The 27470-nt window shown below is 42.9% G+C and overlaps 1 protein-coding gene across 1 annotated transcript in view; it reads left to right on the forward strand.

Annotated features, from left to right (window-relative positions):
- Positions 1–27470, forward strand: part of LOC142209061 (uncharacterized) — a 385129-nt gene that overhangs the window by 337157 nt on the left and 20502 nt on the right. Inside the window, exons 19-29 of the mRNA XM_075278004.1 lie at positions 807–936; positions 1359–1633; positions 2162–2236; positions 3737–3830; positions 5367–5552; positions 8399–8526; positions 10088–10197; positions 11847–12037; positions 20904–21164; positions 22311–22585; positions 25533–25745. Of these exons, the coding sequence (XP_075134105.1) occupies positions 807–936; positions 1359–1633; positions 2162–2236; positions 3737–3830; positions 5367–5552; positions 8399–8526; positions 10088–10197; positions 11847–12037; positions 20904–21164; positions 22311–22585; positions 25533–25745 (1938 nt within the window). The remainder of the gene's footprint in view (positions 1–806; positions 937–1358; positions 1634–2161; positions 2237–3736; positions 3831–5366; positions 5553–8398; positions 8527–10087; positions 10198–11846; positions 12038–20903; positions 21165–22310; positions 22586–25532; positions 25746–27470) is intronic.

The following is a 27470-nucleotide window of genomic DNA, read 5'->3' on the forward strand; positions in this document are numbered from 1 at the left end:
CTACATTCAGTCAGGATAATACATTAGTGATGAGATCTTCAGTCAGTCAGAATAAGACATTAGTGATGAGATCTACTGTCAGTCAGGATAAGACATTAGTGATTAAATCTTCAGTCAGTCTGGATAAGACATTAGTGATGAGATCTACAGTCAGTCAGGATAAGACATTAGTGATGACATCTTCAGTCAGTCAGGATAAGACATTAGTGATGACATCTACAGTCAGTCAGGATAAGACATTAGTGATGACATCTACAGTCAGTCAGGATAAGACATTAGTGATGAGATCTGCAGTCAGTCAGGATAATACATTAGTGATGAGATCTGCAGTCAGTCAGGATAATACATTAGTGATGAGATCTACAGTCAGTCAGGATAAGACATTAGTGATGAAATCTTCAGTCAGTCAGGATAAGACATTAGTGATGAGATCTACAGTCAGTCAGGATAAGACATTAGTGATGACATCTACAGTCAGTCAGGATAAGACATTAGTGATGAGATCTACAGTCAGTCAGGATAAGACATTAGTGATGACATCTACAGTCAGTCAGGATAAGACATTAGTGATGAGGTCTACAGTCAGTCAGGATAAGACATTAGTGATGAAATCTTCAGTCAATCAGCACAAGACAAATCAAGACACGACCTTAGTGTCTCAGCAATGTTACAGAGCATGTCCTCAGCAGGCTGCTCCTTTGTAAAAACAGAACACAAGAACATAAGTAAGAAGTCTGTTATCACTTTGTATGTTGCCGAATTTCTGTGTGAGCATTGAGGGGAGGCTGAATATGTCATCTCCGCAGGAAAAAGTATCAATGACTGAAGAATTTCACGGCAGAGCTCAGAAGATGATAGAGGAGATTACACAGCTGAAAGATCAGAACAATAGACTTACAAAGAAATTCTGTGAATACCTTCATGAGAAGAGTCCAGGTGGGTAGGTGATGAGCAGGAGAGGTAAATCCTTACTCCGGGGCAGAATGTCTTAACCCTTTCACACTTGATGCACCTCTGGAACAAAGTTTCCTCAGGGAACCCACACCAAATAATATTTATCATAAGACAACAAATGTCCGTTTTGATGAGGTTTGTAGCCTAGATTTAGAATTTCCAGGTAAGACACGGTAAATAAATGTGTTGTCTTTGTAAAATGAGTAAACCTCACCAAAAACTGCATCAAAACTGCATCAAAACTGCACCCATTTGTTTCAATGACATTTTGATACACTTTTATCTGTGCACAACTGGACCATGTGAAGGCACCCCTTGGTCCCGCGGCCCCCCAGGTGGGAATGGCTCTATGGTATGACATTTCTCTACATTACCTTCTTTATCTTATTCTTCTATGTCATTAGGTCTTGGAGATGTCGCCGTCTCTTACGTGGAGTCCATTCGTAGCGGGTCCATTCCTTCTATGAAAAATGCTGTTGTTGCTCTTTCAAAAATTGAGAATTCTCGAGCCATAGAAGAAGCTTTATCTAAGTACGAGGAGATGATGAACCAACATGAGTTTCCAACTAAGACAGAAGAGTTCCTGTACTTGGACTTGAGATGTCACACACAAGCACTGAAGGTCTTCAGGAAACTTTCCTTCAAGGATGAAAATCAAGAATATCAGAACAAGCTCGTGGTAAGTGAAGTGAGAGCCAAGAACTTACAAGACAGTCAGGGGCATAGCTGGAGAAGGACTGGCAGGAAGGTGCCCGGGTACCAGGGAGGAGGTTAGGTTAGGTGCTATATATGTGAGTTCTTGTGTCTAGTTCATTCAGGCTATGAGTGTGGGACCAGGAATGTCGTCCAAAATGCGTAAGCGCCTATGACTGTGTTTTGTATCCTGGATCCATGATGTAACACCCTCTTTTTTTATTACAAATGAAGTAAAACTTACGTTTTATCCATTTTCTGCCCTGCTGGACGTTTTGTACAAGACCTTATGGCATTTCAGCTCCGCAGCAGCCTGGAGTAAGTTTCCGAGCAGCCAGCCAATTAGCATTAATTAATTCCATGAATTCCACGTTTAATCAGGTTGAGCGTTTCCTGTTTTGTTTTTGGAATTGAGTGAAGTCAGGCTACAGAAAACTGGGTGCGATTCTATTGTGGGGACATGGAGGACATGCTGTGCACCCTGGAGTTCTCCTTTAATATGATTCTCTTGTAGGAAATGCTGAAATGTAGAAAGGACGAGAATATACGGAAAAATGAAGAGGCGTCCGAGAGAAAGAGTGCGGAGCAGGTAACTAAGACGGCTCTTACCTACCATGTGTTTGTCTAGTTACCACGTCTTATAGGGGCACATTCCCCTTAAAAATCTGTAAATTCCAAGCAGATATGATTCAGTCTCTATGGTAGGGCTAGATAATAAGAGGTTAAAGGGATGGTTTCCTACAGACCTCCTCTAGGTTCCTCCTCTAGGTTTCCATGAGCCGTTGCTTCCAATACATCTCTGAGAATATAAGGTGTTGTACACAGCGACCTCTCCCGACCTTCCATCGAGCTCATCTCACATGGCTACATTGTTGCAGATGATCTAGAATGGCGGATACATGTTTGAGGGATGGGGGGGGGGGGGGTGTAGGGACCCAAGCACCTAAGCCAGTATCTTATGTATAGTGACTGTGATGTCATGACGGGACGGTCGATTGCTAGGACGGTCTGGGAGCCTATAGTGAGGTTCTGTCATAGGCAGCCACAGGCAGTGATAGGACGGCACTAATACTACAACAAACTGCAATATATGTCTCAGAATGGGGCAAATAAAAACTAGACAACAGAGAAATAAAAAGAGAAAGTTATAAATGTAATAGTGGTGAGTATAGTGTATACAGTGGTGTATATATTATAGTATAGTGGTGTGTATATAGTATAGTATAGTGGTGTGTATATAGTATATACAGTGGTGTATGTAGTATAGTATAGTGGTGTGTGTATAGTATAGTGGTGTGTATATAGTATATTATATATAGTGGTGTGTATAGTATAGTGGTGTATGTAGTATAGTATAGTGGTGTGTATATAGTATAGTATAGTGGTGTGTATATAGTATATTATATATAGTGGTGTGTATAGTATAGTGGTGTGTATATAGTATATTATATATAGTGGTGTGTATAGTATAGTGGTGTGTATATAGTATAGTATAGTGGTGTGTATATAGTATATACAGTGGTGTATGTAGTATAGTATAGTGGTGTGTATATAGTATAGTATAGTGGTGTGTATATAGTATATTATATATAGTGGTGTGTATAGTATAGTGGTGTGTATATAGTATATTATATATAGTGGTGTGTATAGTATAGTGGTGTGTATATAGTATAGTATATACAGGACACAGGGCAGCACAGCATGCTGATACAGAAGTGCCGCTTCTTGGCATTCAAGCCATGAGACTAAAAGACTGATACTCTGGATCCCGGGGCCCTGAGCAATTGCCCAGTTTGTCCCCCCTAACTCCAGCCCTGATGACTATACATAGTAGATGATTATAGATGACTATACATAGTAGATAGCTGTAGATGATTATAATAGGTTATACTTGAATACAGACGGACTACACGTCACACACTGGACATCTCAGACTCTCCTAATGCTCCCTTATACCTGCAGGGCACACATATGTTTATCATCTACCATTTTCCTTTGTGCATTGTGATGTGTCCACTATAACACTATTTACAGTCCCCTATAACATATCTGTATCCCTTTAATCTGTATCCCTTTAATTCCTTCATAGATTCTGCAGTGCAGGCGGCTGGTGTTCCCTGACCAAAATGAAGGTACAGAATCCATCTTTGTATTTCATAAACCTCAGATGGAGAAAGAGACTGGTAAGATTGTAGAATAGCTAGAAAAGCCTGAGGACTGGAGAAAGACAGAGGCTGGAGAGTGCTGGTCTGTAGGAGACTGCAGGCTATGTATCTATATACAGCTTGTACGTCCAGACTGGAGAGCCTGTTCTTATTTTGGGTCCACATTACATCTATGGCCTCCGAGTAATCTATATACCAGATAGTATATGTTACACACATATTCAGATGCCATCTAGTCACTGATAGGGTCCCGTGGACTGAAGATGACAGTCTTGGTAGCCTCATAGCAGTGAATAGAGCGCCGTCTCCATAGTCCTCCATTCTCCTGATCGCTGGGGGACCCCATGGTCCAACCCCCAGCCGTAGAACACTTATCCTATATACTGTCAATGGAGATAAGAGTCCTTAATGGCACAACCCCTTTTAGTGAGTAGACAGTGTTCACACTTCTTGCTTTCTACTGTCATCTCAGGCTCCACTAGGAATCATGCAGCGTTAGTTAGAGAGGTTGTATAGGAATTAAAAACCATGGCCCCTATACAGCCTATATGTGGTATTGCAGTCCGGCTACAACTCAATACAAAACCACAAGCAGCGGACATGTGTAGTATTGTGTGGGAAGGAGCCTCAAAAACTCCTCAAAAAATCCAATCCTTGGAATTCCATTTTTTCTCCCTAACACGTAGGAATAACCTTAACAAAGTCTCTTCTTCTCCTACCTTTAGATGTCTTCTCCGTGCCGCCGTTCAGTAGAAATCTGGGTTTTCTACAGTATACAAATGAGTTCTCTCGCAGCACTGGGGGCGTCCCCAATGCTGCAAGAGAAATCTCCAGCAACGCCTCCATCTTCATCTGGAACGTCTCTCTCCGCTTCCTCTTCGGACGGTGGGCTTCAACCTTCTAGGCCTCAAGCAGAGCCGACTGCGCATGCCGGCGGCCATTTTTTTGTGGCCTCTTATGCGAGCATACTGCGCATGTGCGGTACACTTGTGTAGTTCTACGTAAGTGATGCTGGGGCACAGATACTGAGCATGCTCAGTATGCTCTGTACTCCGTAGAACTACAGGAGCATACTGCACATGCGCAGTACGCTTAAGTAAGTGGCCACAAAAGAAATAGCTGCCGGTATGAGCAGTCGGCTCTGCCCGAAGACTGAAGGCGAGACAACTGTGCATGCCTAGAAGATTGAAGCCCAGTGCCAGAAGAAGAAGTGGAGAGAGGCGTTCCAGATGAAGACGGAGGAGAAATCTCTGGCAACATTGGGGATGTCCCCAGTGCTGTTTGAGCCCTGGGGACCGCCCCCAGTGCTGTGAGAGAACTCATTTGCATACAGAAGAAAACCGTGATTTCTATCAAATGGTGGCACGGAGAAGTCATCTAAAGCTAGGAGAAGAATAGACTTTCTTAAGACTATCCCTAAGTGTTAAGGGAGAAAAAAATGGAATTACAATGATTGGATCCCACTTACATTGTAAGAATCATCCTGACTCCTCCTCCATCTACTATCACATCGGAGGACGTAACGTCTCTATCTCGTATGTTCTTCCTTTACAGGTTCCCCAGTAATGGAGCGTCCGGTGTGTTTCATAGAAAACCATGAAGATGGGACAATCCAAGTGAATCAGGCGGCTCTGGAGATCTTATCCGCCATTACTCAGAAGGTGGTTGTTGTGGCCATAGTCGGGAAATATCGGACTGGGAAGTCTTATCTAATGAACAAACTGGCAAGACGGAAATATGGTGAGAAGTGTAATGTATAGTAGAGGATCCTGTTATACTGTTGTTGGGGGCACAAGACCCCCAGAGCTATGTTGTCTGTAGTTCCAAATTAAATAACAGGCCTGGATAAGCTACACCCATCCTTGAGGCCTGGAGAAGTCACAAAGACACAGCTGGTGGTGTATCAAAATGAATTCTGATTTTAATGGTAGGAAAAGGTAGTTTAAATACAATACAGACAAGAGCAGGTTGGACTATAACATAACATAGTTGGCATAACATGATTAGTTGTAGAGTTGTAACATAAACCTAGCCTGTGACTATTGACTAAATCCTACTGTAATCTCCATCTCATTATTACTATCCAAACTGGGATGGACTTTCTCATGAAACAAAGTCTAGCTGCATATATCATGGCAAGAGAGATAATAATCACAGGCTGGTCAGACCACTCCATCCTTGGGGCTAATGACCAATAGACTATAGACATCCTGTGTTTACATCCTCCTTGAAGACAATTAGTTAGATAAGGATTCATTAACATTCCATCTCCTTATACCCTAAAGAACGGTTTCTCTTCTTTGTTCTTTTGTGTAAAGTCTCAATAGTACACAGCCCATAGCATCTCCATGTTAATTAGTCTAACCAATTCCTTTCTGAGACAAAACTACTTATCTCTGATAGGGACAAGATGACTGGACAGACAATATCACTGGAAGACAAGTAATCTCGGCCCCCACTTCATGTAATTTATCATATATAATTTTCAAACAATATTTTAGCCCTTCACAGTAGGCCCTCATGTTTAGAGCCAGTTGGATAGTGGGGTCGGTCTGGCTGTGAGCTATCTAGAGTGTGTACGTGTCCCCCCTGGTTCTGTGCGCCCCCTATCCTGCTATTGGCATTTATATCATCTGCTTTTACTTGATTATGGGGGATGTGCTGAACAGACGGACGTAGGAGGAGAGGCCACGCTCTATGTATGCATGTAGCTTCCTGAGCCTTAGGTTATGTCCTCTTATACGTTTGCTAGCCAATGTTTTTAGGGGTAGTTGTCGGCTTTTAGCTGACTAATAAACGTTGCAATTAGGGTGCATTCACACTACGTATACTGAAGCTTATTCTGAACATAAAACACGTTCAGAATAAGCGGCGTATAAAGCAGCTCCATTTATTTCTATGGGAGCCGGCATACGAGCGTTCCCCATAGAAATGAATGGGCTGCTTCTTTCACCACGAGCAGTCCCATTGAAGTGAATGGAAGTGCCGGCATGAGCAGAGCTTGCCGTACACGCCGCCTCTTCCCATACACTAATTACATTAGTTTTTGAGTTTCCAAAAGGGTTGAGCCGATCTTGAGATTTCAGGATGGTTTTTAAAATATGATTTCCGATCATTTTCCATCTGAACCCGATCCCAATTCTGATCCTAATGCAAGTCAATGGGATTTTTTAATGATCGAAGATCGTATTTTAAAAACGATCCTATTCACTACACAGCATGGAGTCCAAAAATTGAAGGCTTAAATTTTTGGAGTCCATGCTGTGTAGTGATTAAAAAATCTCCCGGCTACTTAGTCCCCCCTGGTGTCCGCTTACCTGCACATATCCGCTGCCGCTGTCACTCCGCATTCTTCTTGGTCCGATTCTCTCTCATTTACAGGCCTGCAGAGTGCCATGCTTGTTGTGGTTTAGGAGAGTGTGGGCGGACACAGGGCAGGGAGACGTGACTTCATCACTCATATCTCTCCTCCCAATACCTGCCCACACTCTCTTAAGCCACAAGCCCTGCCTTCTTCCTAGGTCTTTAACACTAACCTGGGAGGTGGAGGCGCGTACGGCACTCTGCAGGCCTGTAAATGAGAGAGAACCAGACCGAGAAGAACGGGAAGTGACAGCGGCAGCGGATCTGTGAAGCTAAGTTGAGCAATCGGGATCGGAATTTCGGTCACGATCTATTTTAGGCGGAATCGGAACCTGATCGCAATCGTGAAATTTACTCGATTGCCAATTGGGATCCAATCTTTTCCAATCCCGATCGCTCAACCCTAGTTTCCAATTCATAGACACTTATCTTTCATTTCATTTTATTTTGAGTTGCTCACTTGGTGTCTGTGACAAAAGAGAGAGATTTCCCTCCAAGGTGAAACCATATATACTATCCCGGTCTCCTCCCCAAGTGATGTCATTAGGGATATAAGCCCAGCCCTCCATCTTGAAACCAAATAACTATGAACAGTCATAATTAATCAATAAATGGCCATAATGTCAAGCCAGGGATAGGATGGAGTTGATAGTGAGGTCCCCATCATGCAGACACCACGGATGACACCCCAAACCCCTTTGGGTAATGAGTTCAGTGTCTGGCCTTTTCCCTTGCTCTCAACCGCACAACGTTTGGAATAAAAACATGTGTCCTCACCTGATGCACCTGAGCCATTTATCGGGGTGACTGTAGCTTGTTCTCCTAGGCAGATGTCATCAGAAGAGCGTAACTCCTGGGAAGTGTGGCCAGGCCGGGCAGACTGTGGTTTGTTTGCCACAGACTCTTCCAGCCATTGCTGTGCAGGAAACCCCTGCGGAGATAGTACTTGTGTATAAACAAAGCCTTAGAGGACTTATCTGCCATTATTGGCTCCCCCCCCCCCACACCTTTCTGTATCACGACCCATTCCTGGTCAATTTCATCTCTACTGTTGTCTTCTGCCTCTGGTCACACCACCCACTCCTATTACCTACATTGTATATAAACCTACACAACATAAGTATCTCAAGTATTACATAATATAGCTCATGAAACTTTATCAATATCAATTAAAAACAATATCACCTATAACACTAATAACATGTATCTGTCTGTCCATACAGGGTTCTCGTTGGCAGCGACAGTCCAGTCTATGACTAAAGGTATCTGGATGTGGTGCGTTCCCCACCCTGTGAGACCTGATCACACCCTCGTACTGCTGGATACGGAAGGACTGGGCGATGTGGAGAAGGTCAGTGCAAACCACCATGGACCAGGAATATGGAGACTTCTAGGACTCTCCTGTATAAACCATTACACAACATTCACTATAGATAGTTCCCAAGCAGGTCCATGGACTGATAGAGAGCGGAGGTCTATCTGAGGATATATTACCCTATGGCTAGTGCCTATATACAACGTCTCCTACAGCTGCTGTTTTGCCGAACGTTCACAAGATAAAGCTTTTACCCAGTCTGGAATATTAGGATGAAATATGAATAAAGAGATCTGATATCTGACACTTACTATAGTATTACATGGGAAGAATATGCAAATCTGACTTCCATGATGTAATTAGGATGCCAGTGCCTCAAGTATGCACACCAATAGAGGGCGCTCACTGAGAATGTGCAAGTCTAACTTCCATGATGTAATTAGGAAGACAGAGTCTCATTCAAGACATCCAATAGAGGGCGCTCCCTTTGATATCATGCCGACCTTCTCAGAGGCCTTTGTTTGCAATGATGTTGGGATTTTATCAGATACAGTCTTCTCAGCCAAGGACAGCTGTTTTGATGTATTTGCATCTCATCAGCTTGGCGCAGAGAGGACTAAAGTATTACAGACAGTGGTATAACTAGCAAAGACTGGGTCCTCCTGCAAACTTGTGACTTGTGCCCCCCACATAGCATAGCACAGGGGGCACAAAGTATAACAACCCATTCACACACATTATAATGTCCCAAAGTGGACTCCAGACAGTATTATACCCCATAGTGGCCCCTGCACACAGTATTATGTCCCATAGTGGCCCCTGCATATGGTATCATGCCCATTTTGGGCCACCCATGAACAATTATTATATTCTGGGATCTTTTCAGACCTCAGAGTATAATGATTGGAGACCCAGGAAAGGTGAGATAACATAAAAATCACTGTTACTTACCACTCTTGGGCTCTGGAGCATTCTCCACTGCTTTCAGTACAGACGTCACGTGAGCCAGGTTGGCGTTAGGACACATAATGACGCAGGCCTGGCCCATGTCAAGTCTGGGACATCATCAAACAGGCCTGCAGACTGTCAGAGCGCAGGAGAGGTAAGTAGAAGTGGGTTTTTTTTTTTGTTCCTTCACCTCCCCGGCCCTCCTCCGATCATTATACTTGGAGGTCTCAGAGTATAATGCTAGTTGTTTCTTGGGGTCCCGGGCACTTGGCCTTACTTACCGATCCCCGCTCCTGCTTGCAGCCATCTCCACTTCCCAGCAGCTGTAAGCAGGAGTGGGGATGGGTAAGTAAATAGGACTTATTACTTGCTGGGGTTCCCTAATATCCTGGGCCCTGTGGTCGCCTCTTCCGCTGCCACCCTGGTATTTTCTCCACGGATTACAGATTTGTGTAGGCTGAGCAATGTCTGGTTCACACTTTATAGTATATAGGACCCAAGGATGTCACCTAAACCAAAGGCAGTTCATTCCAAAGATGGAAACAAATCTCATTGATCGTGTGTTATATGAGTGTATACTGCTGTGTTGTATATATCCTGTATATCACTGATCCCAGAATATCTCCACAACCCTCTTATTGTATTTCAGGGGAACAGTCAGAATGACTCCTGGATCTTCGCCCTGGCGGTTCTCCTCAGCAGCACCCTGGTATATAATAGTATGGGGACCATTGACCAGCAGGCCATGGAGCAGCTCCAGTATCCTTTACACGAGGTCACCATGTATCAGAGATATCACATTGGGTCAGTTCACGTTGTGGTTGCTCTGTACGAAGACCTGACAGAATGAAGGCAGGATCTCTCTTAGACAATAAATATAAGCAAACTTTCCACTATCTCCCACTAAAGCCAATAGCAGAGAGAAGCCACATCCCTGTATAATGCACAGACACGTCAGATCCTTCACTGTGTCCGAATGTTGGGGTCCAACCAGTAAGACCCCCAGTGATGGGGAGAACAAGGTAACAGAAGTCCCTTTAAAGCCTTCCCCTTGTCCAATGGGATTGTTGGGGCTGCCAGAGGTTTCAGCGGCCCCATAGCGGGGAGCACCATCATTAAATTTATGCCAAATAAAGACCAAATCTTTTAAAATAAAATTCTTGAAATTCTTAATAGATTTTCTTATATATTGGAGAATATTTATTTTGTTACTTTTTATAAGTTGTATTTTTAGACACCCTTGGGGTCTGATCACTAATATAATACATTGCAATGCCAGTGATCTAGCAATGTATTATACAGTCAATATAGTTCTATCACAGGCTGCCTGGTGCAAACTGTAATAGACCTAATGGACTGATGAGCCCGGGAGCCTTCAATAGTAACAGATCATTATTTCGGGAGTAGTGCTGAGCCAATCTTGAGATTTCAGGATCGTTTTTAAAATCCGATTTCCGATCATTTTCCACCCGAACCCAATTCCGATCCCAGTTCAAGTCAATGGGATTTTTCAATGATCGAAAATTGGATTTTAAAAACAATCCTATTCACTACACAGTATGGAGTCCAAAAATTGAAGGCTTCAATCTTTGGACTCCATGCTGTGTAGTGATTAAAAAATCCGTCGGCTACTTAGTCCCTCTGCTGTCCAGTTACCTGCACAGAAGCGCTGTCGCCTCCCCTCCCGCTGTGTACACAGCTCCCCTGAGCTCTGGGCCATTGTTCTCTGTTAGTTTCACACCCCCGCCTTCCTAGTGATCACTCACGTCTCCCTTCCCTATACCCGCCTACACTCTCCTAAGCCACGCATGGCGCTCTTCCGTTGTCTGAATGAGAGAGAAGAGGACAGAGAACAATGCCCCAGAGCTCCGGGGGAGCGGCAGCGGTTCTGTGCAGATAACTAGGGTTGAGTGATCAGGATCAGAATTCCGTCCCCAATCTTTTGTAGGTGGGATCGGAACCCGATCGCAATCGTGAACTTTACTCAATCTTTTCCAATCCCGATCACTCAACCCTATTCGGGAGACAACGTTCCAATGCAAAATGGCGGCATGCATGTCCTTTCGATAAAATGGTGCCTTGTTCAGGTTTGACTGAGGCATCAATAGGGTTAATGAGCGCAGTTAGTGCTAGGGTGGTCGCTCAGCCAATAAGCTGCTGCCATGTTTATAGGACCGACATCTGATATAACAGTACGGCAGATGGAGAGATATGATACTGGATCTACAATTCTACATTTGCTAATTTAGGTGACAATTTTGGAGAAAACCTTATTGTCACCTTCTGGATTATATGTGGGGTTAGATATTTGGGGACAGCAGTGATGAAACTTTTAGGATGATTTGTACAGTAATATACAGTATTTGTGTAGTGATCTATTCCGTATATAAATCCTTAAATTCTCCCAGTTACGTCACAAAACTCACCAATGTGATCACAATAAACAAGGCCGAGGATTTGGAAGAAAATTTGTCACAATTCAGGAGATATTTCCCGGCATTTATTTGGTGCGTCCAGGATTTTTGTCTGCAACTGGAAAAAAATGGGAAGAAAATCACCGAGGACGAATATCTGAAAGACGCCCTGCAGCTGAGGGCAGGTAGGCGCGTTACACCGGCTAAAAAGAATCATCTTACTTGGTAAAACTTTGTATTAAAAATTGCAACAAAAAAAACCCTCCAAAGAAACATTTGACTCAACAAGGTCAATTCAATTTCAACAAATCTTTTTTAGAGATGTCATCTTATGTCAGTGTTTGTATCTGTCCCACAAGTAGATTCCTGCAGGTTATTGTAGTACTTACCCCACTCAGGCAGGGTCACCTCTGCACACGGGTCTCCATATTGTGGGTCCACCGAAGGTCCCGAACAATGAAGAGCTGGACCAACAGCCCAACTAAAACAGTAGTTACCCGCCGACACCGGGGGTCCGCAGAGACTGTAATGGGGCCTTCTGGTGCCTGCTGTTTATATAAGCAGACCGCGCCGTATTCTGTAGTGGCAAAGATACAGCTTAGGTTCCTTCCAAATGAGTAAGGCTGATCTGCACAATCCGAACAGTCTCTCCCCTCACCTTCTGTCTCTATGCCTCTCCCCTCATAGACTGTAAGCCCTCGCGGGCAGGGCCCTCTATCCCACTGTGTCAGACAGTCATTGTTAGTATTATATCTGCCTGTATATTTTGTATTGTATGTAACCCCCAAATGTACAGCACCATAGAGTTAATATAATAATGTCCAGCACCATGGGATTAATATAATAATGTACAGAGCACCATGGGAATAATATAATAATGTACAGAGCACCATGGGATTAATATAATAATGTACAGAGCACCATGGGATTAATATAATAATGTGCAGAGCACCATGGGATTAATATAATAATGTACAGAGCACCATGGGATTAATATAATAATGTACAGAGCACCATGGGATTAATATAATAATGTACAGAGCACCATGGGATTAATATAATAATGTACAGAGCACCATGGGATTAATATAATAATGTACAGAGCACCATGGGATTAATATAATAATGTACAGAGCACCATGGGATTAATATAATAATGTACAGAGCACCATGGGATTAATATAATAATGTACAGAGCACCATGGGATTAATATAATAATGTACAGAGCACCAGAGGATTAATATAATAATGTACAGAGCACCATGGGATTAATATAATAATGTACAGAGCACCATGGGATTAATATAATAATGTACAGAGCAACATGGGATTAATATAATAATGTACAGAGCACCAGAGGATTAATATAATAATGTACAGAGCACCATGGGATTAATATAATAATGTACAGAGCACCATGGGATTAATATAATAATGTACAGAGCAACATGGGATTAATATAATAATGTACAGAGCACCAGAGGATTAATATAATAATGTACAGAGCACCATGGGATTAATATAATAATGTACAGCGCACCATGGGATTAATATAATAATGTACAGAGCACCATGGGATTAATAATGTGCAGAGCACCATGTGATTAATATAATAATGTACAGAGCACCATGGGATTAATATAATAATGTACAGAGCACCATGGGATTAATATAATAATGTACAGAGCACCATGGGATTAATATAATAATGTACAGAGCACCATGGGATTAATATAATAATGTACAGAGCACCATGGGATTAATATAATAATGTACAGCAACATGGGATTAATATAATAATGTACAGCACCATGGGATTAATATAATAATGTACAGAGCACCAGAGGATTAATATAATAATGTACAGCACCATGGGATTAATATAATAATGTACAGAGCACCATGGGATTAATATAATAATGTACAGAGCACCATGGGATTAATATAATAATGTACAGAGCACCATGGGATAAATATAATAATGTACAGCACCATGGGATTAATATAATAATGTACAGAGCACCATGGGATTAATAATGTGCAGAGCACCATGGGATTAATATAATAATGTACAGCATGGGATTAATATAATAATGTACAGCACCATGGGATTAATATAATAATGTACAGAGCACCATGGGATTAATATACTAATGTACAGAGCACCATGGGATTAATATAATAATGTACAGAGCACCATGGGATTAATATAATAATGTACAGAGCATTATGGGATTAATATAATAATGTACAGAGCACCATGGGATTAATATAATAATGTACAGAGCACCATGGGATTAATATAATAATGTACAGAGCATTATGGGATTAATATAATAATGTATAGAGCACCATTGGATTAATATAATAATGTACAGAGCACCATGGGATTAATATAATAATGTATAGAGCACCATGAGATTAATATAATAATGTACAGCACCATGGGATTAATATAATAATGTACAGAGCACCATGGGATTAATATAATAATCAGTGGCGTAACTAGGAATGGCGGGGCCCCATGGCGAACTTTTGACATGGCCCCCCCCCCCTTCCTGACCGACACCGAGGACCTCGACCGACCGAATTCCCCCCCCCCCCCCTCTGTACGCTCTATTATGTCCCATAGTGGCCCCTGCACACAGTATTATACCCCATTGTGGCCCCTGCACACGGGATTATGCCCGATAATGAACACCCATAAACAATTATTATACTCTGGGGTATTTTCAGACCCCAGAGTATAATAATCGGAGACCGAAGGGAGATACAGACATAAAAAAAAAGTTACTTACCTGTCTCTGGCTCCGTTGCAGTTTTTGGTTGTGTTCGCCATCTTTAATAACACACTGATGTCACATGACATTTCATACCCTCCCTCCATCTGCCCCCAGTTTCATGCACCCCTCATCTCTACCCACATTTTCATGTCCTCTCCTCCATCTCTGCCCCTAGGTTACTGTTGCTCCACACCACACATACATACACACTCACACACATACACACTCACACACACTTACACACAGACAGACACTCTCCATCCTGCATCTCCTTCCCCCTCCCCTTCATTACCTCGCAGCAGATCTCTCCTTCTCTTTCCAGGACTGTACGGGCTATAGACACGCCCACCCCGTCATGTGACGGATGACGTCACACAAGGTCCTTCCAGCTTTCCCCTGCTCTTATCGCAGTTAAAACAGTTTGTCTGCGATAAGAGCGGGGGTAGCAGAGGTAGCTGTCGCCGGGCCCCTGATGTCCCGGGCCCCTGATGTCCCGGGCCCCTGATGTCCCGGGGCCCTGTGGCAGCTGCCTCTGCTGCTATGGTGGTAGTTATGCCACTGCGCTGATCATTATACTCGGGGGTCTGCAAAGACCCCCGAGTATAATGATAGTGTTTGTGGAGCCCGCGGTGTCACTTGCCGATCCCGGCCCAGCTAGGATTAGCAAGTGAATGGGGCCCGTAACGGACTATTTAACCCCTTAAGGACCAGGCCATTTTTTGGTTTCGCATTTTCGTTTTTCCCTCCTCACATTTCAAGAGCCATAACTTTTTCATTTTTCAGTTCACAGTCACATGATGGCTTATTGTTTACGGGACAAATTGTACTTTGTAATGTCATCATTCAATATGCTGTGCAATGTACTGGGAAGCTGGAAAAAAATTCAGAATGAGGCGCAATTGGAGAAAAAATGCATTTGTGCCATTTTCTTATGGGTTTAATTTTTACAGCATTCACTGTTTGCTACAAATGACATGTTACCTGTGTTCTACGTGTCAGTACAAACGCGGTGATACCAAATTTATAGAGTATTTGAAATGTTTTGATACTTTTAAAAAAATCATAAACTTTGCAAAATAGAAAAAAAAAATTGTGTCATCATGTTCTAACACCTGTAACTTTTTCCTATTTCCATGTATGGAGCTGGTTGTGGTGTCTTTTTATGCGGGACAAGATGACGTTTCTATTGATATCATTTGGGGAAAGATCCGATGGTTTGATCACTTTTTATTCAATTTTTTATAGGAGGCAAAGTGTTGAAAAAAACGCTTTTTGGCTGTTTTTATTTTTTTTGCCGCTACGCCGTTCGCAGTACGGGATAAATGTTTTAATATTCTAATAGTTCAGGCATTTTGGAGCGCGGGGATACCTAATATGTTTATGTTTAATGTTCTTTAATTACTTTTATAGCTGATCTAGGGAAAGGGGGGTGATTTGAACTTTTATATTTTTTTTATTTTTTTTAATACTTTTAAAAACTTTTTTTTTTTCTTCTGTTACATTTATGATCAGACCCCTTAGGTACCTTGAAACCTAGGGAGTCTGATCGCTCATACTATTCACTGCAATACTACAGTATTGCAGTGAATAGCAGAATCCCAGCACTTCTATTAGAGGCTGCCTCTGGCATCGTCTAATAGATCTAGTGCAGAGACAAGCCTGGAAGCCTTCAATAGCAACCGATCACCGCCCTCATGTGACGTTCAGGAGGGCGGTGATCGGCAAAACATGGCGGCGCCCATGCCGCCGGCGCCGTTTACACACTGCGGTCACGTTTGACCGCAGTGTGTAAAGGGTTAACAGCAGCGATCGGCTCGGGCACCGACCGCTGCTGTTAGTGGCAGGTCCTGGCTGTATTATACAGCCGGCATCTGCCGTGTATGGAGCGAGCTCAGCGTGTGAGCTCGCTCCATACATCCCCATGCGACCCATGACGTACAGTTACGTCAAGGGTCGCTAAGTTAGATGGGATTAATCTAATAATGTACAGCACCATGGGATTAATATAATAATGTACAGAGCACCATGGGATTAATATAATAATGTACAGAGCACCATGGGATTAATATAATAATGTACAGAGCACTATGGGAGTAATATAATAATGTACAGAGCACCATGGGATTAATATAATAATGTACAGAGCACCATGGGATTAATATAATAATGTACAGCACCATGGGATTAATATAATAATGTACAGAGCACCATGGGATTAATCTAATAATGTACAGAGCACCATGGGATTAATATAATAATGTACAGAGCACCATGGGATTAATATAATAATGTACAGAGCACCATGGGATTAATATAATAATGTACAGCACCATGGGATTAATATAATAATGTACAAAACACCATGGGATTAATATAATAATGTACAGAGCACCATGGGATTAATATAATAATGTACAGAGCACCATGGGATTAATATAATAATGTACAGAGCACCATGGGATTAATATAATAATGTACAGAGCACCATGGGATTAATATAATAATGTACAGCACCATGGGATTAATATAATAATGTACAGAGCACCATGGGATTAATATAATAATGTACAGAGCACCATGGGATTAATATAATAATGTACAGCATGGGATTAATATAATAATGTACAGCACCATGGGAATAATATAATAATGTACAGAGCACCATGGGATTAATATAATAATGTACAGAGCACCATGGGATTAATAATGTGCAGAGCACCATGGGATTAATATAATAATGTACAGAGCACCATGGGATTAATATAATAATGTACAGAGCACCATGGGATTAATATAATAATGTACAGCACCATGGGATTAATATAATAATGTACAGAGCACCATGGGATTAATCTAATAATGTACAGAGCACCATGGGATTAATATAATAATGTACAGAGCACCATGGGATTAATATAATAATGTACAGAGCACCATGGGATTAATATAATAATGTACAGCACCATGGGATTAATATAATAATGTACAAAGCACCATGGGATTAATATAATAATGTACAGAGCACCATGGGATTAATATAATAATGTACAGAGCACCATGGGATTAATATAATAATGTACAGAGCACCATGGGATTAATATAATAATGTACAGAGCACCATGGGATTAATATAATAATGTACAGCACCATGGAATTAATATAATAATGTACAGCACCATGGGATTAATATAATAATGTACAGAGCACCATGGGATTAATATAATAATGTACAGCATGGGATTAATATAATAATGTACAGAGCACCATGGGATTAATATAATAATGTACAGCACCATGGGATTAATATAATAATGTACAGCACCATGGGATTAATATAATAATGTACAGAGCACCATGGGATTAATATAATAATGTACAGAGCACCATGGGATTAATATAATAATGTACAGAGCACCGTGGGATTATTATAATAATGTACAGAGCACCATGGGATTAATATAATAATGTACAGAGCACCATGGGATTAATATAATAATGTACAGAGCACCATGGGACTAATATAATAATGTACAGAGCACCATGGGATTAATATAATAATGTACAGAGCACCATGGATTAATATAATAATGTACAGAGCACCATGGGATTAATATAATAATGTACAGCGCACCATGGGATTAATATAATAATGTACAGCACCATGGGATTAATATAATAATGTACAGAGCAGCATGGAATAATATAATAATGTACAGAGCACCATGGATTAATATAATAATGTACAGAGCAGCATGGGATTAATATAATTTAATCTGTCTGTATGCAAATTACAGAACCTGTTGTGCTCAGTCATGTATAGGGGGTATCCAGGGAGTAGTCTCTTACCTCCGCACTCTAATGTACACCTCGTCTCACAAAATCCCAGTCACTGATTTTTCAGAGGGCTGTCAGGGAGGCCAGGACTCTCATTCCTCTTTCTTCCCTACAGCCGCTCTCAGTCTGTGTAGTCACCGACTACCCACAGAATTGGGAAACAGCTCCATTTAGTAGAATAGAGTCTGTCATGTGACCCAGTTGCATCTCCACAGTCCTTCACAAAGATAATGAATGGGCTCTGGGGACATTCGTAATAAAGCTTAAAAGTTACTTGAACCTTTATTAAAAGTTGGGATCTTTGCACTGTATCTCTGGTCGGTCTGGTCTCTGGCGGTATATGTCTTCATACATGGTGCCATATCAGTTTTTCTGCTGTTCATAGCCTCTTTGTGGCTGCAGAATATTTAGCATTTCTCTCTGAGGCAGGGAATGTCTACAATAAGGAGCTGTCTGCCTCCTCCTCTATCCATTACTACTACTCCTGGTAGTAACTGATTTATTTACATGTAATTCTGCCAGGAGTCACTGTACAATAGCAAAAAAATTGCTGGTAAAAGCCCAACTGACCATAATAGAACAGGTCCAAAGACCCCGAACTACCAGTACAGGATATGATGCAGCTAAAAAGATCCCTAACACAGAAACAGAGAAATCTGGGCACAATCAGGAAAATTGCTGAAGTGTATGACTAACATCCCAACAGCAATAGCACAAGCAGCTAGTCAGAAATACATATACTCTCTTTGACCTATGATAACCTTCTGCCCAGTGCAGAAGCGGGGAAAGCTGTGTAGAGGCCTCCCCTCTCCATTTACTGTGTGAAGAAAGCCCAGCCCCTTCCGCCTGCACTCACTATGAATCCATTTTAATTTGATGATCTCTATGGACGGCCCTTCCCTAGTAACAGGGAGTGAACGGAACATTAGCTGGAAGGGAGATACGCTGTCCAATAACACCCACGGTCGGAACTGAGTGTTAACCCCTGAGATGCCACTGTCAAACATGGCCGTGACATCTCAGGGTTTTCAGTATGTCTTGGGGCTCAGCAGCAGGGGGTACACAGTAGGGTGCAGTAAAAAAGTAGCGCTATTTGGGTTTTGGAATGATTTGGTTTTTGGACGTCATGCCACTTTTGCAGAGTTCCTGAAGGAATTTATCCAGGGGCACACGGAGCATTTTTACCCCCCAAGTGTTGCATTGATTTATTCTCTAGAAATGAATGCACCATCAGCTACGCAGAGTGAAAATGAAAATTTTTCCAGAAATCCGTCATTACATTGCTCAGAGTGTTGTGTCCGGCTTGTGTCGTTGTACCAGGGATAACCCCCTTATTAGTTTTAGGGTCCCTGCTGTCTCAATCGGGCACTGAAATGGGTGTCTCTCTGGAAATATTGCAATTTTCACTTTTCACTGTACATTTATGTCTTGAAATTAAAATAATGCAATACTCAAGGGTTAAAAATACTTGCTCTGCCCCTTCATACATTCCTTGAGGGGAGTAGTTTTCAGAATAGGGGGTGCATTTTTTATTTTTGGCCCAGTCCCTCTGCAATGGCTCGCCAATGCAGTGCAAATAACCAAATTAGGCCTCAAATAAGTATGGCGCTGCTTATGTTCTGAGCCTTGCCATATTTGTCGGCAAAAGAGTAGGGCCGCGTGTAGGGGGTTTCCGAAATCAGGAGGCAGTGCCTAATAACTGGAGTGCTAACATTTAACAGTGCCGTGATATGGGCGGGAAATATTGGCCACTGAAATGGCCTATCTGGTAAAATGTCAATTTTCTGCATCTTTGGGGTCAAAATGATCACTATACCCTTTGAGGGGTGAAGTTTTGCAAAATTAAGTCACTTCTTGGTACTTTCCACTGCATTAGTCCCTTAGGGGCACCTGAAAATGATACTGCCCTCCAAAAGCCTAATGGCACCCCCTGCCTTCTGTGCCCTGCTGTGTGCCAATACAGTAGTGTCCCTGCACATATGGGGTATTTAAGGTGTAGCAGTTGCCCTACAAGGTACTTAGTTTGATACTGTTTTTCCTGCTGACACAATCCCTTTATGGATATAGGGAGTCTATCATTGGTATATTCCAACCTTGCAGGGATGAGGAGCCTGGGCTCGGGGCGTAGGGCGAACGCGCGCCCTGAGCATCATTAGCATAATGGAAAAAGGAAGGATTATTCGAAAACAGCAGCACAAAAAAGGAAAAGAAAGGTAGAATTAGCATTTATAAGGGATTCCCCAACGCGGGGTCAGCGAAGATGGAATATAACAATGATAGACTTCTTTTAAGACATAGGTAGGTAGGAGATAGTGATGAGAGTGTTCACCAAGCAAGTCTGGACGTCCTGCCACAAAACCTGGGGCTGGAGATGGGGTGAACCCTGACGTTATACAACTCCAAATAATTTTCACCTCTCTCATCTATTTCTAGGTTCATTTCTAGATGTATTTATAAATCATCTTCTGCGTCCAGAAGTAAGAGCTTACGACCTCCCCCGGGACTGTATCCGCTGGTTCTTCCATTCCCACAAGTGTTTTGTGTTTGATCGGCCGGAATCTAAGACAGATCTCCAGAAACTATATCACATGCAAGAGCCTGGATTTGTACAACAGACAAGGAAATTCTGTTCATACATTTATGAGAACAGTCCTGTTAAATCCCTACCAGGCGGGTACACGATGACTGGGAAAGGTAAGTCCTCACTCTGTGGTGTGACCAGGAGCGGTACGTCCTTACTCTATGGTGTGACCAGGAGCGGTACGTCCTCACTCTATGGTGTGACCAGGAGAGGTACGCCCTCTATCTATGGTGTGACCAGGAGAGGTACATCCTCACTCTGTGGTGTGACCAGGAGAGGTACATCCTCACTCTGTGGTGTGACCAGGAGAGGTACGTCATCTCTCTATGGTGTGACCAGGAGAGGTACGTCCTCTCTCTATGGTGTGACCAGGAGAGGTACATCCTCACTCTGTGGTGTGACCAGGAGAGGTACGTCATCTCTCTATGGTGTGACCAGGAGAGGTACGTCCTCTCTCTATGGTGTGACCAGGAGAGGTACGTCCTCTCTCTATGGTGTGACCAGGAGAGGAACGTCCTCATTCTATGGTGTGACCAGGACAGGTACGTCCTCACTCTATGGTGTGACCAGGAGAGGTACGTCCTCTCTCTATGGTGTGACCAGGACAGGTACGTCATCTCTCTATGGTGTGACCAGGAGAGGTACGTCATCTCTCTATGGTGTGACCAGGAGCGGTACGTCCTCACTCTGTGGTGTGACCAGGAGAGGTACGTCATCTCTCTATGGTGTGACCAGGACAGGTACGTCCTCACTCTATGGTGTGACCAGGAGAGGTACGTCCTCTCTCTATGGTGTGACCAGGAGATATACGTCCTCACTCTATGGTGTGACCAGGAGAGGTACGCCCTGTATCTATGGTGTGACCAGGAGAGATACGTCCTCTCTCTATGGTGTGACCAGGACAGGTACGTCCTCACTCTATGGTGTGACCAGGAGATATACGTCCTCACTCTATGGTGTGACCAGGAGAGGTACGCCCTGTATCTATGGTGTGACCAGGAGAGGTACGTCCTCTCTCTATGGTGTGACCAGGAGAGGTACGTCCTCTCTCTATGGTGTGACCAGGAGAGGTACGTCCTCTCTCTATGGTGTGACCAAGAGATGTACGTCCTCACTCTATGGTGTGACCAGGAGAGGTACGTCCTCACTCTGTGGTGTGACCAGGAGAGGTACGTCCTCACCCTAGGGTATGACATAATAGTTCTCCACATCATCTTCTGCACTTGATTGATCTTATCCTTACTCTTCTATATCATTAGGTCTTGGGGATGTCGCAGTCTCCTATGTAGAGTCACTTCGTAGCCACTCTAGGCTTTCTATAGAAAATGCTGTTCTTGTCCTTTCACAAAATGAGAATTCTCGTGCCGTAGAAGAAGCTTTATCTAAGTACGAGGAGATGATGAAGAAACACGAAAACAACTTTCCACAAGAAGAGTTTCTAAGCCTGGACAAGGAATATCACTCCCAAGCCTTGAAGGTCTTCATGAAGCTTTCCTTTAAGGATAACAATCAAGAATTCCAATGGAAGTTGAAGGTTCGTGACATTATTCATACAATTATATCTCGGACGTTGTAAAACTAAAAACTTGCTTTTGGTGTCATATGAAGGAGGAGATATCACCGCCTAGATTAGATTATAGGACAGAAAAGCTCAATCCCGACTGTTCTCATCCAGTGATATCTCTGGAAATCATTTTGAATCTCCTATTACATATGACACCAAATCTGTATGTTTTATAATCTCCGAAATATAACTGTATGAAGTGACCCCTCCCCATTCTCTACATATTACACGGCCCCCTCCTCTATACACAGTAACATCAGTGAGAGGCCCGAACAGCTCAACACAGAAACAAGGGGAGGAAGGAAACAATGTAGCATGTCACAGAGAGGAGACACAATGTGCTAATAAAGTTATTACAAAATGTATTCAGGACACAAGAATGGACAGAAAGTTGTCCGAAAGTTTAGTTACTCTGTAAGAAGCTGTGTCCGAGACTCTGAGGGCTTCCAGGACACCCCGTTTTGAGCTCTATAGCCATTGGCAATAGAGTATTAGCCGGCGGCAACCATCTGCCTCGTTAATAAGACATTACACTGATGAGTTTTTTATGCACTTTCTAAAATTATATCTCCTTTTTGTGGAGCGAGGCCTTCCAGTGCTTATACATGCCGGGGTATTGGAAGAACGAGAAGAGCCATAGCCGTTATTATCAGTGGTGTTCCCGCTATCAGTGGTGGTCCCACTATCACAGAAGAGCCATAGTTGTTATTATCAGTGGGGGTCCCGCTATCACAGAAGAGCCATAGCTGTTATTGTCAGTGGTGGTCCCGCTATCATAGGGGGTCTTTCTATCAGTGGTGGTCCCACTATCAGTGGTGGTCCTGCTATCACAGAAGAGCCCTAGCCGTTATTATCAGTGGTGGTCCCGCTATCACAGAAGAGCCCTAGCCGTTATTATCAGTGGTGGTCCTGCTATCACAGAAGAGCCCTAGCCGTTATTATCAGTGGTGGTCCCGCTATCACAGAAGAGCCCTAGCCGTTATTATCAGTGGTGGTCCCGCTATCACAGAAGAGCCCTAGCCGTTATTATCAGTGGTGGTCCCGCTATCACAGAAGAGCCCTAGCCGTTATTATCAGTGGGGGTCCCGCTATCACAGAAGAGCCATAGCTGTTATTGTCAGTGGTGGTCCCGCTATCATAGGGGGTCTTTCTATCAGTGGTGGTCCCACTATCAGTGGTGGTCCTGCTATCACAGAAGAGCCCTAGCCGTTATTATCAGTGGTGGTCCTGCTATCACAGAAGAGCCCTAGCCGTTATTATCAGTGGTGGTCCCGCTATCACAGAAGAGCCCTAGCCGTTATTATCAGTGGTGGTCCTGCTATCACAGAAGAGCCCTAGCCGTTATTATCAGTGGTGGTCCCGCTATCACAGAAGAGCCCTAGCCGTTATTATCAGTGGTGGTCCTGCTATCACAGAAGAGCCCTAGCCGTTATTATCAGTGGTGGTCCCGCTATCACAGAAGAGCCCTAGCCGTTATTATCAGTGGTGGTCCCGCTATCACAGAAGAGCCCTAGCCGTTATTATCAGTGGTGGTCTTGCTATCAGTGGTGGTCCCACTATCACTGGTGGTCCTGCTATCAGTGGTGGTCCCGCTATCAGTGCTGTTCCCGCTATCAGTGGTGGTCCTGCTATCAGTGGTGATCCCGCTATCAGTGGTGGTCCCGCTATCACAGAAGAGCCCTAGCCGTTATTATCAGTGGTGGTCCTGTTATCAGTGGTGGTCCCGCTATGACAGAAGAGCCCTAGCCGTTATTATCAGTGCTTATTGTTAGCTGGGGAATTGCTACACGCCGTTTTGATAAAATCTCCAGTCCGTCCAATCAGAAGAGACTTTCCAGCAGCGAATAACCTTCCCTCTGATGATCTGCTCAGGACAGAAGTAATAAGTCGGCAGTGAAACGCGTTAGTATCCTCAGGTTACTGCTTCGTGTCATTCCTATTAGCCAGGCGTTACCGTTCAGTGTAATAGTTGTCCTGGCCCTGGCATGTCTAGTATTGGGAGGTGCTGAGGTATATACGGCCAGTAACCTCATACACTGCCCTGGGGCTGCTGCACCGCTGAGAGGGGCTAATTTTATGGCTATTTTATCAAGGGGCCAATACAGATTTTGTTTGTGACTCTTCCTGGGTCGTTCCCTATTACTGAGTGGCGGTATTTTTCCTGTCCTACCGTGGCCATAATATCCAAGTCCGTACTTACCTCGTGGACCTCTTGTATAATTGTCCTGTATGTCCTCACCTCTGTCATGGTTGTACAGCTGTAGCTTATATTTGCTGGATATTAATAAGGATTAGTATTTTAATGCGTCCTCTTTCGGGTTACGCTGGGTTCACACCTGCGTTCAGGGTCTCCGTACTATGGTTTCCGTCTTCTGCATGGCATAAACCATAGACCGGGTCCGGCCGTGCGCGGCGGTGAGCGTTTTAGGCTCTCCGCCGCGAAACCGGATTTTTTTATCCGGACACAGAGTACTGCATGTCCGACTCTGTGTCCGGATTATAAAACCCGGTTTCGCGGCGGAAAGCGCAAAACGCTCACTGTCGCGCACGGCCGGACAGCTTTCTCACCCATTCAAATGAATGGGTGAGAAAGTCTCCTGCAGGCTTCCGTCTCCTGCATCTGTTTTATGCAGGAAACGGAAACCTGCAATAAGGACCGATGAACGCAGATGTGAACGAGCCCTTACTCACCCCCCTTATAGAGGTCACTGTAAGACGTGATATTCCTGCCATGGACTGAGGACTTGATATGAGATCAGTGGGACCCCAGAAGGATCCTGGGAATAATGTATAGGTGCCTGGTGCAAACCAGAATATAACACCTGGCGGAGTCTTCTGTATTCCCAGGGCGCCTACAACTGATTTATTTTGTTGCATTTTTTCACTGGAGTTCTACTTTAATATTATTCTCTTGTAGGAAGAGCTGATAAAGAAAAAGGCATTATATATAAAGAGAAGTCTGGAAGTGTCCGAGAGGGAGTGCAGAGCCGTCCTGCAGGAGCTGAGCGCGGGGCTGCAAACAAGAACAAGAAGAGGAAGCTTCTCTGTGCCCGGGGGGTATAAGAGGTTTATTGAAGAAAATAAGTCCGTGGAGGTCGCTTATCTGAAAGCCAAAGGGAAAGGAGTGAAGGTAAGAAGAAACCCTCGTGCCCTTACAGATTGTATATAGTGTCCTATCTACAGGTTATAGAGGAGCAGATTGTATATAGTGTCCTATCTACAGGTTATAGAGGAGCAGATTGTATATAGTGTCCTATCTACAGGATATAGAGGAGCAGATTGTATATAGTGTCCTATCTACAGGTTATAGAGCAGATTGTATATAGTGTCCTATCTACAGGTTATAGAGCAGATTGTATATAGTGTCCTATCTACAGGTTATAGAGGAGCAGATTGTATATAGTGTCCTATCTACAGGATATAGAGGAGCAGATTGTATATAGTGTCCTATCTACAGGTTATAGAGCAGATTGTATATAGTGTCCTATCTACAGGTTATAGAGGAGCAGATTGTATATAGTGTCCTATCTACAGGTTATAGAGGAGCAGATTGTATATAGTGTCCTATCTACAGGTTATAGAGGAGCAGATTGTATATAGTGTCCTATCTACAGGTTATAGAGGAGCAGATTGTATATAGTGTCCTATCTACAGGTTATAGAGGAGCGGATTGTATATAGTGTCCTATCTACAGGATATAGAGCAGATTGTATATAGTGTCCTATCTACAGGTTATAGAGAAGCAGATTGTATATATAGTGTCCTATCTACAGGTTATAGAGCAGATTGTATATAGTGTCCTATCTACAGGTTATAGAGCAGATTGTATATAGTGTCCTATCTACAGGTTATAGAGCAGCAGATTGTATATAGTGTCCCATCTACAGGTTATAGAGCAGCAGATTGTATATAGTGTCCTATCTACAGGTTATAGAGCAGATTGTATATAGTGTCCTATCTACAGGTTATAGAGCAGCAGATTGTATATAGTGTCCCATCTACAGGTTATAGAGCAGCAGATTGTATATAGTGTCCCATCTACAGGTTATAGAGCAGCAGATTGTATATAGTGTCCTATCTACAGGTTATAGAGGAGCAGATTGTATATAGTGTCCTATCTACAGGTTATAGAGGGGCAGATTGTATATAGTGTCCTATCTACAGGTTATAGAGCAGCAGATTGTATATAGTGTCCTATCTACAGGTTATAGAGGAGCAGATTGTATATAGTGTCCTATCTACAGGTTATAGAGGAGCAGATTGTATATAGTGTCCTATCTACAGGTTATAGAGCAGATTGTATATAGTGTCCTATCTACAGGTTATAGAGGAGCAGATTGTATATAGTGTCCTATCTACAGGTTATAGAGCAGATTGTATATAGTGTCCTATCTACAGGTTATAGAGGAGCAGATTGTATATAGTGTCCTATCTACAGGTTATAGAGGAGCAGATTGTATATAGTGTCCTATCTACAGGTTATAGAGCAGATTGTATATAGTGTCCTATCTACAGGTTATAGAGGAGCAGATTGTATATAGTGTCCTATCTACAGGTTATAGAGGAGCAGATTGTATATAGTGTCCTATCTACAGGTTATAGAGGAGCAGATTGTATATAGTGTCCTATCTACAGGTTATAGAGGAGCAGATTGTATATAGTGTCCTATCTACAGGTTATACAGGGAGCAGATTGTATATAGTGTCCTATCTACAGGATATAGAGGAGCAGATTGTATATAGTGTCCTATCTACAGGTTATAGAGCAGCAGATTGTATATAGTGTCCTATCTACAGGTTATAGAGCAGATTGTATATAGTGTCCTATCTACAGGTTATAGAGCAGATTGTATATA

Source organism: Leptodactylus fuscus, chromosome 6, assembly GCF_031893055.1.
Source record: "Leptodactylus fuscus isolate aLepFus1 chromosome 6, aLepFus1.hap2, whole genome shotgun sequence".
NCBI lineage: Eukaryota > Metazoa > Chordata > Amphibia > Anura > Leptodactylidae > Leptodactylus > Leptodactylus fuscus.